The sequence below is a fragment of the Euwallacea fornicatus genome, chromosome 9 (genome assembly GCF_040115645.1).
Source record: "Euwallacea fornicatus isolate EFF26 chromosome 9, ASM4011564v1, whole genome shotgun sequence".
NCBI lineage: Eukaryota > Metazoa > Arthropoda > Insecta > Coleoptera > Curculionidae > Euwallacea > Euwallacea fornicatus.
The window spans coordinates 5,373,618-5,391,053 of NC_089549.1; the positions used below are offsets into that span (position 1 = coordinate 5,373,618).

At 36.9% G+C, this 17,436-nt stretch overlaps 4 protein-coding genes across 11 annotated transcripts in view; 3 read left to right on the plus strand and 1 right to left on the minus strand.

Moving 5' to 3' along the window:
* On the plus strand, window positions 1–1,950 carry LOC136341208 (S-formylglutathione hydrolase). 3 transcript variants are annotated; one of them, XM_066285936.1, is made up of 5 exons: window positions 1–92; window positions 414–636; window positions 690–929; window positions 983–1,205; window positions 1,694–1,950. In XM_066285936.1, the coding sequence occupies exons 2-5, from the start codon at window positions 431–433 to the stop codon at window positions 1,868–1,870; spliced, it is 846 nt and encodes a 281-aa protein (XP_066142033.1). In that variant the 5' UTR covers window positions 1–92; window positions 414–430; the 3' UTR covers window positions 1,871–1,950. The 3 variants fall into 3 exon arrangements, with proteins under 3 accessions (XP_066142033.1, XP_066142034.1, XP_066142035.1); XM_066285937.1 differs by lacking the exon at window positions 1–92 and adding an exon at window positions 136–289; XM_066285938.1 differs by lacking the exon at window positions 1–92 and adding an exon at window positions 149–289 and having other exon boundaries at window positions 402–636.
* rho-7 (rhomboid family intramembrane serine protease rho-7) overlaps window positions 1,856–17,436 on the minus strand; it is a 26,893-nt gene continuing 11,312 nt past the window's right edge. Inside the window, exons 2-9 of one of the 2 annotated variants that reach the window (XM_066285933.1) lie at window positions 3,482–3,614; window positions 3,222–3,429; window positions 3,039–3,167; window positions 2,727–2,985; window positions 2,547–2,671; window positions 2,251–2,352; window positions 2,098–2,195; window positions 1,856–2,043 (exon numbers count right to left, since the gene is read on the minus strand). In XM_066285933.1, coding sequence (XP_066142030.1) covers window positions 1,953–2,043; window positions 2,098–2,195; window positions 2,251–2,352; window positions 2,547–2,671; window positions 2,727–2,985; window positions 3,039–3,167; window positions 3,222–3,429; window positions 3,482–3,516 — 1,047 coding nt within the window. In that variant the 5' untranslated portion in view covers window positions 3,517–3,614 and the 3' untranslated portion in view covers window positions 1,856–1,952. Of the gene's footprint in view, window positions 2,044–2,097; window positions 2,196–2,250; window positions 2,353–2,546; window positions 2,672–2,726; window positions 2,986–3,038; window positions 3,168–3,221; window positions 3,430–3,481; window positions 3,670–17,436 lie in introns of those variants that run through there. The other variant, XM_066285932.1, reaches the window with a different exon arrangement.
* Window positions 4,266–8,612, plus strand: dre4 (SPT16 homolog, facilitates chromatin remodeling subunit dre4). The gene is made up of 6 exons (XM_066285530.1): window positions 4,266–6,129; window positions 6,405–7,009; window positions 7,066–7,382; window positions 7,433–7,559; window positions 7,613–7,988; window positions 8,042–8,612. The coding sequence occupies exons 1-6, from the start codon at window positions 4,377–4,379 to the stop codon at window positions 8,236–8,238; spliced, it is 3,375 nt and encodes a 1,124-aa protein (XP_066141627.1). The 5' UTR covers window positions 4,266–4,376; the 3' UTR covers window positions 8,239–8,612.
* row (relative of woc) lies at window positions 10,273–17,230 on the plus strand. 5 transcript variants are annotated; one of them, XM_066285877.1, is made up of 18 exons: window positions 10,273–10,666; window positions 10,718–10,845; window positions 10,898–11,041; window positions 11,104–11,130; window positions 11,188–11,272; window positions 11,428–11,688; window positions 11,739–11,860; window positions 11,911–12,144; window positions 13,017–13,306; window positions 13,368–13,629; window positions 13,679–14,163; window positions 14,477–14,755; window positions 14,810–15,129; window positions 15,186–15,339; window positions 15,393–15,575; window positions 15,661–15,921; window positions 15,972–16,135; window positions 16,185–17,230. In XM_066285877.1, the coding sequence occupies exons 1-18, from the start codon at window positions 10,525–10,527 to the stop codon at window positions 16,979–16,981; spliced, it is 4,338 nt and encodes a 1,445-aa protein (XP_066141974.1). In that variant the 5' UTR covers window positions 10,273–10,524; the 3' UTR covers window positions 16,982–17,230. The 5 variants fall into 5 exon arrangements, with proteins under 5 accessions (XP_066141974.1, XP_066141976.1, XP_066141975.1 ...); XM_066285879.1 differs by having other exon boundaries at window positions 11,929–12,144; XM_066285878.1 differs by having other exon boundaries at window positions 11,188–11,266.

Genomic DNA, 17,436 nt, shown 5'->3' on the forward strand with positions numbered 1-17,436 from the left:
CTTCAACGTCTACGTTGCCAAAACACAAGCAGAGGAGTTCTCTCGAGGAAAATTTCAGAAACCAAATATCAGGAAAGCAGAAGTTGACCGAGGTGAGTAGGAAGATTCCCTAATTTTCATCACGTGACCACTGACGTGCACCAAGTATTAAACACAGATTATAGGTTAGAATCCACTATTGTTTAATAAATAAAAGATTAATTGTTGTTTATAATTTAATTTTAGTAGTTTCAAAGTCTTAATTTAGCATAATCAATTTCAATATCCTTTTTACAAAACTCTCTTTAAGGTGAGTCTCCTTTCTATATATCAACTTTTTGAAATTACCAACAAGATAGTTGAAAATTACATTAACCCTTTATTAAATTATTTAGATTATGATAATTTTACTCAATACACAGGAAACGTTTTAGTGTGCTTAACTTCCCAAATGGTTTTAACCGAGCTTTCAGCAAACAAGAGTTTTGGAGGCTGGCAAAAAGTTTTCAGCCATGACTCCAAAGAATTGGGTTGCACCATGAAATTTGGAGTTTACTTACCTCCTCAAGCTGAAAAAGAGAAGCTCCCAGTGATTTATTGGCTATCAGGGCTTACTTGCTCTGAGGCTAATTTCATTGAAAAAGCAGGGGCACAAAAGTAGGAAATTCTAGGCTCTTGTGTCCAAAAATATCTTAAGCTTCATGTTAAAGGTATGCATCTAAACATGGAGTTATCATAGTGAATCCGGACACTTCACCAAGAGGCCTTAACATAACTGGGGATTCAGAGTCCTGGGATTTTGGAGTAGGTGCTGGCTTCTATTTAAATGCCACCCAAGAACCATGGAAAAAGAATTATAGAATGCATGACTATATCGTCAAGGAACTTATTAGTCTTGTTAATAGCAACTTTGATGTTGTTGCTGGTCAACAGTCAATAATGGGACATAGGTTAGTACTCATTAGACTAATGGGAATGTGAAAACCATTAGTGTGAATTGCAGCATGGGGGGTCATGGGGCGTTCATACTGACCTTAAGGAACCCAGGATTGTTTAAGTCAGCTTCTGCATTTGCTCCAATTTGCAATCCAATTCAATGTCCTTGGGGAATCAAGGCTTTCACTGGGTATCTGGGGCCTCAGGAAAATGGGGACTGGGAGCAGTGGGATGCCACTGAGCTTGTTAAGAAATACAATGGGCCCCCTTTAGAGTTGTTAATTGACCAAGTTAGTGAAATAATTTTTGATTTTATAATGGTGGACGAGACGCATTCGCCATTGTCGAGAATATTTTTATTTTACTGTGTAGAATTCAATATACTAGAAATTATCCTTGCTAATGAGTTTTTTTAAACCAATAACAAATACATTTCATATCTCCTTTTTTTTAGTTCGGTTATTCGTCCTTCTTGACAATGGCGAAGGAAAATTTTGCGATAATAGTGAATATTTAAATTTATATCTTAAGTTGAGTTCGTTACTCATAGCTTAATCTCGGTTCTCGTAAACCTATATATTGTATATATAAATATACATCAGGAATTTGTTTGTCAGATTGCTGTTATTATGACAGGAATGTATTTCTTATCTGCATCAAAATTTACGAGAATCGTGTTTAGGTGAACCAAGCATAAACTATGATTCAAAAACAAAGTTTTTTTTTATCATTGTCAAGAAATTTAAAATTACACAGATTCATTTTATCTGGATTTTAGGGATCAGCAGACCAGTTCTTATCACAATTAAACCCTGATAATCTAGTGGAGGCCTGCAAAGCTTCTGGGGTGTTAGCAATACTAAAAAAAAGGGAGGGATACAATCATAGCTATTTCTACATTGCTTCATTTATTGGGGAGCATATTGAATATCACTGTGAATACCTGAAGGCTTAGTTATTTTTATTCAATACAACCAACAGTTTTATAATGTCATATGGATAATTTACAGTGTTAAATAAAGAAAATTATGCTAAGGTCATTTAATTGATCCTCGCAGCTGGTGCCAGTACCTCAGAATTGGTTCCCTCTGAGGCCAAATGTATTGGTTACCCCATAACGCCCAAATACTACAACAATGCCAATTTTAAAAGTTTAAAGTGAGCAGATACATGTATACATACACTCCAGTGGCGGCACCACCTAAATGGGCAGCATGGTCAAAGAACTTCCAGCCCATTAAGACTCCTGCTGTGTCCAATCCCACAATAAACTTGATTGCCTTTTTGTAAAAAAGAAATATAATTTTGTAAATTAGTTTAATAAGGTTAACATACAGTTCCTGCTGAAAAGGTGAAAAGTGGTACAAGGATAATCCCCAGCTGAGTTTCAGGAAACTGCATACACACATATCCCAATATAGCCATTATTGATCCTGACTATAAAGAAAAAGGTGAAATTTGAAAACTTCTCAGCTCAACAAATGCTTAATAATTGGACTACGTCTAATCCCAGACATACAGTAGCATTTCCAAAGCCTTTAGAAATTGGCTTTTAAGTGAAGTAGAGTAGAAGATATGACACTGACATTGTTTGCCTATTATGTTACATGGCCTACTGGCATGACACTCACTGCTCCTAATGACAATCCTGGTTGTTTCCTGAGAATTTTGTATAAATAGCTGGTAAAACTAGAAATCACTCCTGCACTCAAATATAGGGTCATAAACTGCTCTTTTCCTAAACTGTGCACAGCACCTAAATACCAAAGATGTTCAATATTAATTATTCCTTAAAAACATATACCATTTACCTGTGCTAAAGCTGTGTAAAACATACATATTGGCAAGCAAATGGAGCCCTGAATAATGACTGAAAGTGGAGAAAATCATGGGCAAACATTGATGTGGACTAGCAGGATTTGAAGCAAAAAAATTCAACATAAATTTATTCAATCGAGGTATCCTCCAGGTAGCAAAAACCAGCACATTTAAAATGCAAATGGGCACAAACACTTTTTGCCCAGCAGTGAGAGAATTCCACCATTTCTTAACTTCCTTTGTGAGATTGTTCTGAATGGCAAGAATATCAATAACTCCAATGAATATAATGAAGCATAACTTACAGTTTTATCAACCCCAAATTCCGACTGTTTGTTGAAAAATTTTACAGGTTTCTTTAACATTTTCACCACATGAGAACGCATATTTTCATATTCCCATAGAGAACAACTTAGAAATGTTGCTCCTGAAAACTAAATTAATGCTTATTGAAACTATCAGCAACGGCTATGTTCAATTGTACTGACTCCTATAGTGAAAATAAATGGCTTCCACAACCTTCCTACGCTCAAGTTAGCAGAATCCATGTGTGCATTGCTGAACGGAGTCTCCAAACTTCCTGAGGTGAGTTTGAAGGCTTCTTGAGTTCGCACGTCATTGCGACCTTTCCTAAAGTGTCTGACACTTTTTCTGTATGTGTTAAAGGAATTTTGGGGGAAAGGCGACTTTATTGTGCTGCAATAAGATGATTCATACAATATTGGGCAATTTATTTGAAATAGATTACCATAACCAAAATCGCCCTATATGATTAAGAGCCATAGTTCAAAATATTTTTTAATTAATTAAGATTTAGCCGATCGCTAAACTAATAGGATGTGCGGTCTATGAGCTTCTAATAATGCAAAATGCCATTAATCTGTAGAGTAATTTTAATGTAAAATGGTTTTGAAAACAAATACTATAACCTTACAATTACTTTCAACGATTACTGAATTTTATTGATGTTTGATAGATGGGGGAATTACATAGTGACGTAGCACAGATTTAACGTATTTATTATGAATTTGTTTTTGCATATAGACTTTTATTTATATATAATTTTAAACAATTAACAATTCTTGAATATTAGTAAATATATATAATTTACAAATGTAGCTAAATTAATTATCCTATCGTCTATGTAATAATAATTTTTGTTTAGTTCTAAATTTACGAAGTTTTCTATACTATTAGCAATAAAATTTTATTTTTAACTATACTTTTAGATATTTGGCTTAAAACATATAATGTGTAAAAATATAACAATTTTTCATGGGCTATTATCAAGAAATAAATTATTTTTCATTGTTAAAACTATTTTTTTCTAGCTCTTTAAAACATAAGATTTTGGTGTATCGAGAAATGTAATTTATATTCCTTTCATTTTAAAAATTATGGAAATGCAAATTAAAATTATTTAAATACAAAATTAAAAATAAAAAAAAATTCGTGCATACCATATGACGCCTTAAAAAAACATTGATTTTTCAAAGGCTTGAAAATAATTGAGACAAGTGATTTGACGGTTGACGGTTGTTATATGGCGCCTTTCTGCCGAGGTATCCCCAATAATTCGCATGCCGATCGTACCGATTCAAAAAAACATTTAATTTAATGAGTTCCCCGTGAATTAGTGCACAATGGCAAGTATAAACTTAGACAAAGAAACCTTTCATAGGCGTCTGAAGCGCTTATATACCGCCTGGAAGGATTCTTCAGGCGACAATAGCTTCTCCAAAATGGATGCTTTGGTATCCGCCGTGGGAAAAGACGACGATATCGTCTATAGCAAATCCGGCGCCTTACAAACCTGGCTTTTGGGCTATGAGCTAACGGACACTATAATAGTGATAACAGAGAACAAGATCCACTTCCTAGCCAGCAAAAAAAAGATTGAGTTTCTCAAGCAAGGCGAACCTAAAGATGACACTCAAACTCAATTGAATTTGCTTGTAAGGGATAAAGACAACGATAAACAGAATTTTAAGACTCTCATAACAGCAATCAAAGAGAGTCGGAATGGAAAAGTCGTAGGACATTTCCCCAAGGACAACTATCAAGGCCTTTATATGGATAGTTGGCGAGAAGCTCTAAAAAATGAAGCTTTTGAGTTGGTTGATGCTAATGCTCCTATCGCCTATCTCATGGCTCCAAAAGAGGACTCTGAGATCACCACTATGAAAAAGGCCTCTCTAGTCACAGTAGATGTTTTTACCAAGTTTTTAAAGGACCAAATAATGGAAATTATCGATTCAGATAAAAAAGTTAAGCATAGCAAGTTAGCAGAAGGTGTTGAGTCAGCTATCCAAGACAAGAAGTATGTGTCTGGTGTTGATGTTAATCATGTAGATTTGTGCTATCCAGCAATAGTTCAGTCAGGGGGTAATTACAGCCTTAAATTCAGTGCAGTAAGTGATAAAAATAACCTTCACTTTGGGTCAATAATTTGCTCCTTTGGAGTCAGGTACAAGCTTTATTGTTCCAACATTGTTCGTACCCTATTGGTCAACCCTACAGATGAAATGCAGGCTAATTATAATTTCTTATTACAATTTGAAGAGGAGCTGTTAAAGAAATTACAAGCTGGAGTAAAGCTATCTGAGGTTTATGAAGCTGGCCTCAGTTATGTAAAGAAAGAGAAGCCTAATTTAGTTGATAATTTAACAAAGAATTTTGGCTTTGCCATGGGAGTAGAATTTAAAGAGAGCTCATTAATAATCAGCCCCAAAAGCACTGCAGTTTTGAAAAAGGGAATGATTTTTAATCTTAATTTAGGGTTGAGCAATTTGACCAATAAAGAAGCTTCAGATAAGGAAGGAAAAATTTATGCATTGTTCATCGGAGATACTGTAATGGTAAATGAAGGCCAGGCTGCGTCAGTTATGACAAATAGTAAAAAGAAAATCAAAAACATAGGAATATTCCTGAAAGGAGAATCGGAAGAAGAAGAAGAGGATGATGAAGAGAAAGAAAATGCCCCAAAGCCGGAGGTGTTAGGAGGTAGGGCAAGGAGGACTGCTGTATTAGAATCAAAGTTACGTACTGAGCACACTTCAGAGGAAAAACGGAAAGAGCATCAAAGAGAATTGGCTCAGCAGCTTAATGAGAAAGCTAAGGAAAGACTAGCAAAGCAAGGGGGGGCTAAAGGTACAGAGAAAGTGCGGAAGAGTACCGTGTCTTATAAAAATATTAATCAAATGCCTCGAGTACCCGAAGTCAAACAGATGAAGATTTTTGTTGATCAGAAATATGAAACTGTAATTTTACCAGTTTACGGGATACCAGTTCCTTTCCACATTTCTACTATAAAAAACATTTCCCAGTCTGTTGAAGGAGATTATACCTATTTGCGTATTAATTTCTTCCATCCAGGCTCTAGCTTAGGAAAAGATGGTAAGTTAATTTGCACATGTGTGTCAGTGATCATAGGTTGGCATTGTCTTCAAAAGTGTTTGGTACTAATATTTACCATTTATTGCAATTTACAATTAACAACAACAGGTTTTAGTGCTTTTACAATCATATCAGTATAAAAAATATTTTTTTTTGCAAGCTAATCAAGGGATAATATTATCTCTTTTAATATTGAAATTGCCCTATAATTTACTTTATCCTTGATTTATGGGAAAATCTCATGGGTCAAATATTCACAATAAATTTCTCAACAGGAAACTTCCAACAACCAGAAGCTACTTTTGTTAAAGAAGTAACATACCGCAGTACAAACACAAAGGAACCGGGCGAAATCTCACCTCCATCGTCGAATTTAAACACCGCTTTTCGACTCATCAAAGAAGTACAAAGGAAATTCAGAACCCGCGAGGCCGAAGAGAAGGAAAAGGAGGATCTGGTCAAACAAGATACCCTGGTGTTGTCTCAAAACAAAGGCAATCCCAAACTGAAAGATCTCTTCATACGTCCCAACATTGTTTCCAAAAGGATGACGGGTACTTTAGAGGCTCACACCAACGGATTTCGCTATACCTCAGTTAGAGGAGATAAGGTGGATATTCTGTACAATAACATCAAAAACGCCTTTTTCCAACCATGTGATGGCGAGATGATCATTTTGTTGCACTTCCACTTGAAGCACGCCATTATGTTTGGCAAAAAGAAACATGTGGACGTGCAGTTTTATACTGAAGTTGGAGAAATTACCACTGATTTGGGAAAACACCAACATATGCATGATAGGGACGATTTAGCTGCCGAACAAGCTGAAAGAGAGCTAAGGCATAAACTAAAAACTGCCTTTAAAAGCTTTTGCGAAAAGGTCTGTTTTATGAATTATTTAATCAAAATTTGTTATTAATATTTTATGTACTTTAGGTGGAAACAATGACTAAACAAGAAATAGAGTTTGACACTCCATTCCGAGAATTAGGCTTCCCTGGAGTCCCCTTTCGTTCCACTGTACTACTGCAGCCAACCTCTGGATGTCTGGTCCATTTAACTGAATGGCCACCTTTCGTAATAACGTTAGAAGATGTGGAATTAGTGCACTTTGAGCGCATCCAGTTTCATCTAAAGAACTTCGATATGGTCTTTGTTTTCAAGGACTACCAGAGGAAAACCGCCATGGTGACTGCAATTCCTATGAACATGCTGGATCATGTGAAAGAGTGGCTAAATTCTTGTGATATTCGGTTAGTTTTGATTTAGTTGTTGAATTGATTTGAGCTTTGATTGTCTGCAGGTATTCTGAGGGTGTGCAGTCGTTGAATTGGGCGAAAATCATGAAGACTATTACGGATGATCCTGAAGGGTTCTTTGAAAGCGGCGGATGGACATTCTTGGATCCAGAGTCAGATGATGAGCAAGTGGTTAGTAGGAATTACTATTATGTTTAAGTTGAATATAAATTGATAAATAACAGGTAGAAGAAGAAAGTGAGGAAGAGGATGATACGTATCAACCCTCAGATGTTGAAACTTTCTCTGAAGAGAGTGAAGAGGATTCTGAATACTCTGAAGGCGACACTGAAGAGAGTGACAGCGCATCTGGAGATGATGAATTGGGTTCTGATGAAGAATCCGGAAAAGATTGGTCTGATTTGGAGCGAGAAGCTGCAGAGGAAGATCGCGAGAGAGTCTACGACGACTTCGAAGATCGAAAAGGCGGCAGAAAGAACAATTTCTCCAAGGACAAGAATAAATCTTCCAGTAAGCATTCCAGCTCTAAGCACAGTTCTAGCAACCACAAGAGCGGTTCTAGTAGCAAGCACAACAGCAGTGGAAGCAGCCGAGATAAAGGTAAGATTTATCAGGGATAAAAATGCAATCTTAGAAATGTTTTCTTGACGAAGACCGGAGTAGAGACAAGGTGCGGCATTCGGCGTCGGGGTCCAAACATAAGTCCTCGTCATCAGGGCATTCAAAAGATAAACGTTCCCATAATTCTTCATCTTCGAGGGACAAAGACAGACATTCATCCTCTTCAAGCAAGAAAAGGAGCCGCAGCGATAGCGGCGATAAACAGAAATCCAAAAAATCTCGAAAATAAATTTCTTTTCTTCATTTTTTTTACTTTACTTTTTTAAAAAAACTAAAATTTCTCCCAATTAGACATGGGTACAGATGGATTCAATTTTTGGTAACCATCTAGGTATCCTTTTGAAGCATGTTTCCAGCAGATACTTCAATCTGCCAAGGCTTTTAAGTTATGTAAGGGCTTAGTTGTCGTTACTTATGATTAGTTCTCATAGTTTTTAAGTTATTTAATAATATGTTTGATTACTATGTGTCGTATGAGAAAAGGACGTTTTGGTGTTGCCTTTAAAGTTGCTTAATGGAAAAACCTATCCTTGTTTTTCCTAAAGAGCCTATCCTTGTTTTACCCTGGTGTAATAAACTTCAACACATTTTTATACTCAGAAAGCTTTTAATTTAAATTTCTGATATGTGAATTTTAGGCATACTCGCATTGAAACGAGATTAAATTCCTACATGTTATGATTGTGATAATAGTGGAAATTGTAGCGTAGGATGATAATTGACCGTCAATTATGGTAAGTCAAATAATTGGTCTGGATATTTTTTATCTGGACCGTCAACTTCAATATTGGCAGAATGAGCGATATATGTGATATAAAGCATTGTGATACTGACACTAATATTTAAAATTAAATTTGTCGTGAGTGAGTTTTGACCACGTATTAGTAAGTTGCTCTTGGTGGCATTTCTTCAGAAATTTAAGTGATTTATCACTTTTTGTCGAATACACCCGCTATTTTGAGAGAGTACAACAAAAAAAAACTAATAGAGCGGTAAATTGGAAACTTTTAAAAGACCATGATGAATCAAATGCGTACTACATATTATAATATTGTTTGCAGAACATTTTTTTGGATGGTCGAAAGGCCTGCGATATGACGGAAATATTTCAGAGGCACATATCGCAAAAATGTCAAAATAATTAAATGTGTAGAGACGTATCTTGACAGTGTGTAATCTTGAAAAACATCTACATACATATGTTGCCACTTTAGTTCCATTTCAGACAGTGGAGGCATACATACGTTGGCCCCCACACTAATGCTTTTTCCGAATACATTATTATTTATGGGGCACTACGAAGTGGCGAATGAAGATCACAAGTTTAAGGATCAAGATAAGAAGAATGAACATTTTGAGTTTAATGTAAAATTTAAGAAAACATGCCTGGATATCCAAAAATGGGATTTTTGATATTTCCGCCAAGCTATAAGACTGAACTTTAATATGTGATGTTACATCGCTGACGACTTGCGCAAGGGAGGTAGTGACATTTTATGAACTGAAAACTTTTATACAGGGATTGGCTATTAGTACTCGGGAAGAAAATCCTGACCCAAAGGGAAAACTAGTACCATCTCTCCCTACACAAAATCGTTCAGAAGCATCCAGCCTGGTCTTTATGGGACTGGGTAGTTTAGGGTTTGCTCGGGGCACTTATTGACGATAAGAAAATACACGGATAATGGGAGGGATGTTACTTAAACCTGAAGGAAGCATTGAAATATCGGAGGTACGTCTTGGATCTGATTCGCAATAGTTGTGAGTCATATGGTTGACAGTAAATAGCTTAATTAGCCTCTAATTTTATGAGTCACCACCGTAAAACAGAGATTTATTTTAATGATCACCTCTTATTTTGCATACAATGAACGGCAACAGCGCATTGTTTATATTTTTTAAAATTTGGGGTTTGCATTGTTTTATATTTTGTACTTAGTACTTAGATAAAAAAAAAAATACCTGCTTAAGTATCTAACATCCATAGTGTCAAATCAAACCTAAATCTTAATTAAGATGAAAACAGCAGAGAATTACTCTTCTCGATATTGTCACATTTTTCACTAGTTTATACTATAAATAAAACTATGGTCATTGAAAAAAACCCTTAAGCATGTGCTTTGGGGTCAATTATTTTGTTACTTTTAGATGTAAAATAGTAAATTGTCCTACAAACTTGTAACGGTCCGCGTTTCACCACCTGCTACGAGGCATTAATTTAATTGATCACTCTGTAGTATTTGAATTAGTCACTACTGTCACTGTCAAAGTCAAAACAAAAGATCCAAAATGGATTCATTAGATTCCTAAACTGCCCAAAAGCTAAGTTAATTTACATTTTAATAATTTTTTTAGCGATTAAAACCAATAATTACTGAAAGGAACTTGCTTCGTCTAACAGACGAAATACTACTTCAGTCTTTGACCACTTAAACATCATGGGAAATCCATTTTAGCCTTTAGAAGATACTTTTTAATAGAGCCAAGGCATAGCTGCTTAGAAACAGTCTCAAATATGACTAAAAGGGCTTCCTGTGCTATACCACAATGCCCCAATTCCTCGGAAAAGACTGCAGGCCCCAATGTCACTTATCACAAACTCCCCTCAAAGGAGAAAATGAGGAGACGATGGCTTAGAGCTATTGAATGTGCTTATCGTAAGTTTATATTAACAGCTTTAGCTTTAGCTTAAAAACCGCATAAATTAGCTCAATTTACTGTGGATGCTGCATTGCCCACTCCAAGACTGTGTAGTGACCATTTTGAGGATGGAGATTTGCTTTATAAGAATGGGAAAGTGATCTTGTCCCCTGATGTGATTCCTTCAGTCTTTGCAGTAAGAATTGTGCTTGAAGTGTCAAGCTGTGTTGCTTATCTTTAAATTGCAGCCGAATATTGTTCCGAAAAAGGAAAAAATTGATGTTAAACCCCGACATCATGCTCGGAGGGCTGCCAGCAAAGAAGCCTTGAAACAGATGCAAATGTTGCTTGAAGATGATGATGATGTTGCTGAGGTACCTGATGATGATGATGTAAGTTAGTTTTTTAAGTATACTATGCAGTATTTTGTTATCTTTGTTTATATGTGTTGTAGTATGTCTATGCTGGGGATGTTAAAGAGGTAATATTTCCCATATTTTATGTTTACGGTAGAATTTAAGAGTAATTTGTTCTTTAGGAGGATGAGCCGCTTGCACAGGCAGTGGCGCCCGCCCCTAAAAAGAAATACAAATTGACTCATCGCAAATCTGCTGATGGTAATGGTAGGTGGCTGAAGGGTAAATTGCTAATGAAACTTTTTTCTAATTGCATTGTCTATTTATTATATACTGTCTATGTTAATTTCCTTAGTAATGTGCCCTTCATATATGTGAAAAACTATTTATGATTTAAGAAGTGTTTTCAACTGCATATATAGATCGAGAAGTTTTGGTTTTAAAAACAATTCCCACCCCCAATATCACCAACCATAATGTGGAGAATAATCTGGAGCTAGAGTGTTGGATAGAGGAGTTGGAACCATGTCAGAAAGAGAGGAATCAGAGATTGCAGGATGAGCAAAAAGCTGTGCAAGATAAACTTGATGAACTGCTAAAAGAGTGTAAGGGGGAGGTTGTTTTTAAAGGCGATTTGACTACTGTTATTGAGGTAGAAGAGCATGTGCAAAAAACGATTCAAGGTAAAGTAGGAATTTCATTCAGTAAACTGGGTAAGTAAATGGCTTTTCAGCCGTTCAAGCCTCGCAAAACCAGCCCCCAATAGTGTTAAACAGCAGTGTTGCCACTCCGGCCTATCATTTAGTAGTAGATTGCAGGCAGCTGGGAACTGCTAGCAAACAACCGAAAATTCAGGTAAAAATCAGCTTAAATTTGATTGGGAGTGCTGAAAAGTTTGTTTAAAGGTGGCGACGAATTTACAGGCTCAGAGCAGTCCTGCCTGCAGTCCTACACCTGCCGGCAGAGGCCGACCACCTAAATTGAAGAAACTCACTGTGGTGGCGCCACCGGCGACCCCTACAACCACTCCTGTGGTTACCAGATCAATTCTGGCTAGTCAAGGGGCGAAACAGGTGTTAAAGAGGGCAGTACCCTTGCCTGTTATTACAGGACCTCCTGCAACTCGATCAAGAGGAAACGTAAGATAAATTTATCTCGGTTATGAGTTAAGATTTTTTTCTTAGTTTCAATTGATATTGTCAAGAATGTCAAGAATCATAATTTTTAATCTAAGATTTTTGTTCATTTATTTAATTTCCAGTTTTTCTTTCGTTGGTATTTTGTCATAGATCTGAGACGGAAAACAGCATTTTAGAAATAAAGAAATTTTCCTAACTTTAAGGGATGATATTTTGGGAATCAATCCAGCAATTCTATTAAAACATAGGTTAAGTTAATTTTCTTAATGCGCTCTATACATACATGTGTATAAATTTGTGGTTGTGAGATATAGTTTGTAGTTTGGATCGTCATATATACGAATTGTATATGTCAAATTAATTGAAGGTAAATATAAAATATGACGCAGAGTGGCGCCTTAAAAAATGTATGTTTTTGCATTGAAATAAAAAAAGGTGGTATATCAAAGGTAGACAAAGTATGAAGAGATGAAGAATTATTAATTTATGAACTAAACACCAGAAAAATAAAATCATAATCACGAAAACTGGTTATAGTTATATGGAACACAATGAAACCATTAACATATATTATCATACTTTTGATCGTGTTAAAATTGTAAGTAATAACCAATTTAAAGGCATACGTTTTACCACCATCTTGATTCAACCCGTATCCGTTCTTACTATCAAATGTTACCTTTTAGTTCAGTTTATAGAAAATATTATATCTGTCTTTGTTATTTGAATATTACGCTTCCTCTATACACCCTAGATTCGTGCGTGCTATCTAATTCTATACACATGCAAAGATCCTAACTGTAAATTATAAATACATATTTCTACTATTTAAGGAGTTCTCCTCTTAATTCTGACAAAATTATATTTTTAAGGCCACTGGATCTCCTAATGCTCGTCCTACTGAAAACAACGTAGAAGGAGGTTTATCGGCCGGAACCACCCTAAAACCAAAAGCAATAGTGGATTTAACTTCGGACGATGGCCGACCTTTACCAGACAGTCGCGAAGTTTCCTTCAATAAATTACAAGGAAAAACATTTCCTTCTTTAGTGGTTGTGGCCAGGCCGCACTTGCGCGTTGTGAACGTTAATGCTGACCGGACGAAACTGGACAGCAAAGTCAAGGGGGTGTTGATGTACCCACCGACGAAGTTTACTGAATGGTATGTACCCCATATTGTGAAGATTGGTACTATAAATTGCTATTATTTAATGCTTTTCCAGGTTAATTCAGCAGGGCTTGGTGAAATCCGAGCAAAAATGTTCAGTTCACTTTTCCAATCAGCTGAAACTGGGTATGTATAGTGACGTCACGAAATTCCCTTATTCCGGGGGCTACGTCTGGATTTCCGAGTGTTGTCCCCAAAGATTCGTGTCTGTGTTTAGTGGCTCTCTTTTTGAGGGCTCCCCACATCAGCCTCTGGTCATCCTCAAGCTGCTCTACCACTGGATTTGCCAGACAAACATTCAGAACGTCACGCAATGGGTAAACAAACATGTTAATTCTTAAGTTTGTTTTAAAATTGTGTTTAAAGGTGAAAGTGGACAATTTGTACGTAAAGGGCATGTATACGTGGTTGCGGTCGATCTGCAGCGTGGCGCTGCAGACGCATTTGCGGCAATTAGGAGGACCACAGACTAAAGTAGAGGTGGGGGTAATTTCTCTAGGAACTACGTCACAGGACGGAAATTCCCGGCAAGTTAAAGTGGAAGTTTTGGGCGTGTTGGAGACGACTTCGAAACTGGTCAGGTTGAGGGCTATCGAACCGCAAACAGAGGGCGAAAGAAACTATAAAAAACGATTCTCAAAAATTCTGGAGCCTCTGGAAGGGTGGGTGCACTCCGACAGTACTATCGTGACAGATTTGACGGTGGATAAAGCTACGTTAATGCAAATGGGTTTCGCCAATGTTATTCAGACAACATCAGTGGATGTGAACAATTCTAATCGCACCATTATGGAATATTTAAGGAGAATTGTACCTAGAATGTTCCAGAATACGCTGTCATTGTTGTCAAGGTAAATTTAGAATTTTGATATCCATTTATAGGGAGGAAGAGCAAATCAGATTTCCGATTTAATCGAAAAAATAAAATAAAATAAAAATTATTTTCATTTAACATCATTACGCAAGATTTAGGACTTTACATTAAGAATAAATGTGGCTAGCCTGAGTTTTATTTTCGTTCAGGTACCTGCTGTGAGCACTCGCTATAACGCCATATACAACTTCTTTTCTGACTAGGTTTTGATTGTATTGCATAGGAAATAAAATACTTCCTGTTTTTTTCATGCTTCATTTCTTGTTTAATGAAAACCATCTCCATTTTAGACAAATTATCCAGCAATTTCTTGATGAATTAGTGTGGCGTGAATGGTTCGGCACGACATCAATGGAGGCGTTCGATAATTTGATTTCGCATCTTGCCGAACAAACGCGTCATGAATCGGCTCAGAATTTGGTGGTGCGTTTGAACAAGGTGGCATTAAATCCCTTCAAAAACTGGGCCATTACTCCGTCTGGAGGTACTCCTGCGCCTCCTAACGGAGTCTCATTGACTATCAATCAACAGAGTAAAACCCTGGAGACTTACGGAAAAAAAAGGAAACGGTCTGTGTGTATGTGTGAGTTTATTTCATAATAGAATGATAATATAATAAATAGGAAGGAAAATGAGGCCCCGACCAAAATCACCTCCCCATCTCAACAAGAGATGAATAGACCACCTAAATCCACATCTCCAGATGTGCCCGAACAGATGGTGCCGTTGGAAAGCTACTACTACGGCACCATAGATCATTACCCTCCAAAAACCAACGTAAAACTCAACTTAAAGTGCCCAATATGTAAAGAGATTTATAACAACAATATCGTCTTAATGGGACACCTGTTCAAGCATGCGCATAATGTGTCTAAGGATTTGCAAATGTGCAAATATTGCCTGACTAGCGTAGCTACTGCAAATGACCTTTTGAAGCACATTGGTAATAAGTTAAAGACTTGATTAATGGTTTTGTACTCATTTGAGTGACTTATTAAGCTTCAGCGCATCCTTCAGAGACCAAACACGAGAACGGCTTTATTTGCCTGATCTGCGAAGCTCAGTACATGAATCCCTTCGTTTTGGGCAAGCACATGTCCAAGGAGCACTGCCCTTCAGAGCTGCCTTATCAGTGCGGCACGTGCGGCTACAGGTATATGAGTTTTCCACGGGTTTTAGGGTAGTTTTAGTGTAAAAATTTTATAGGTGTTCGAACCACAAACAAGCCATTGATCATTTTTACAAGCAGCATAACAACGGCCCAACAATTCAGTGCCCTTTCTGTCTCAAGTCGACCACAGTGTTCTCGTCGTCGAGGAATATTGCGCAAAACATGCACTTTTTCATTCAACATTTGCAGAAACATCAGAGAAAACAGTTGGCCAAGAGGTAAAAAAAAATCTAGGTTGGACATTTCAATGTTAGGATTATATAGCCATGTCGCTAGTTTTATACTATTTTAATTTCCGCACAGATGCGGAAAATGCAATTCTTGGTTTATCCAAAAGGACCTGCTAAAGGATCATTTGATCAAGATGCATACGTCTCAACGTGGCAAAACCGGGTTGGTACCGTGGGTCGCGCCCCGTAACGGAGTGATGGTGCCCAAATCCAAGATGGATAAATACCCGTGTGATGCAGAGGGCATCAATTTCGCCACTTTGTTCTACAACGTGGGAAAAGGGCTTAAGTGCAAGGAGTGTGATGGTTTAATGGACAATCCCAAGCATTTCCCGTAAAGAGAAAACCTCAACTTATTGCTCAAAGCTTAAAAACGTTTTGTAGATCATTTGAGAGCTGCCAGAATCCTAATTGTCAGTACTCTACATGCTGCTCGAGTGCAATGCAAGAGCATAACGCAAAATGTAGCAAAAATGCTTCATTAACTTTGCCAGAGGAGAAATTACCTTATGAGATGTTCTGCATTTGCGGCTTTAGCAGTCAAGATGGTAAGTAAAGTTGCTCTCATAAAGACGAAATTTTTAGGTGGATTTTCAGGTAATCAAATGGCAAGACACTTGGCCACGTGCGAAAAAAAGTCGGCTTACTCCTCCTTACAGGAGGCAAAAAACGCTTCAGTCACCCACAGCATGTTGGACGTACTCGGTTTGGTTCGCAAGCACGAAGAGGGCGACAAAAAATCCAAAAAGCTACCCATAGAGGATCAAGAACCGGAAAGTGCGGCCAAAAAGTTCAAAGATGTGGAAAAAAGTGAGGATGTGATTGAGCTTATTGATGAGGACACGAAACCAATTGAGGTGGCTGTGGGTAACGAAACTGAGGATATAAAAGTTGATGAGGCCAATGAGAAATCTATCAAAAGCCCTGAAACTGCATTTGCGGATACTGAAAATGAGGATGTCCCCAAAAACGATGAAGAACAGGAGGAAACACCCACTTTGAGGGCCACTGAAGAAGAATTGGCTGCAACTTCAGACCATGAAAAAGACAACAAATCATTAATAACTAACGAGAATATTGAGGAATCGCAAGCATTAATAAATGAAGAGGCTGCGCCTTGTAAAAACGAAGAACATACATCATTAAACATTGACGAAGCACTTTTAGTCGCTGAAGAACCCTTAAAAACTGAAAATAACATAGCTATGGAAGTAGTAGAAGAAATAGGTACTGATGCAGTTTCAACGTTGTCCGATAAAGACTCGATGGAGATAGCCAAATCCCCATTGTTGACAGATGGACCTGGCGCCCCATCCGAGTCTGAACTAGGGGCTGATAAGATGGAGTGTGACTCAGGGGCCGAGAAAATGTGTGAGGACACTATTGCAAGCTGAGAAGTTGAGCAGAAATAATATGACTTTTTTAAGGATGTTTGTTTTAATTTAACCATTTAGACTTCAAAAAGATTTAGTGGCAGTTTTACATAATATATGTTTTACGATTATGTTAAAGTTTTTTTCTTTGACATATGTGTAGGCACTAATCTACAATAACGTAAAACTCGTTAATTCAAATTTTATGTAAAGTTTATGGTGCGTAAACTACATATTTAAATTATCAATAAATTGAGTTTTATTTTTTAACCTCCAGGGCCTTGTAATTAAATATTCATAATCTAATAACACTCTTGAATATTTACTGCTTTAAAGATGCTCAAAATTATAGTATTTCGTTTAAATTGCACTATATTTGTCGTAGGAAGTTTTCTGTGTCAGGGTATCTATATTCCATTCACATTGTTTAACGGTTCTATTTATATTGGTACTGAGATTCTTTATTTTTAATGAGA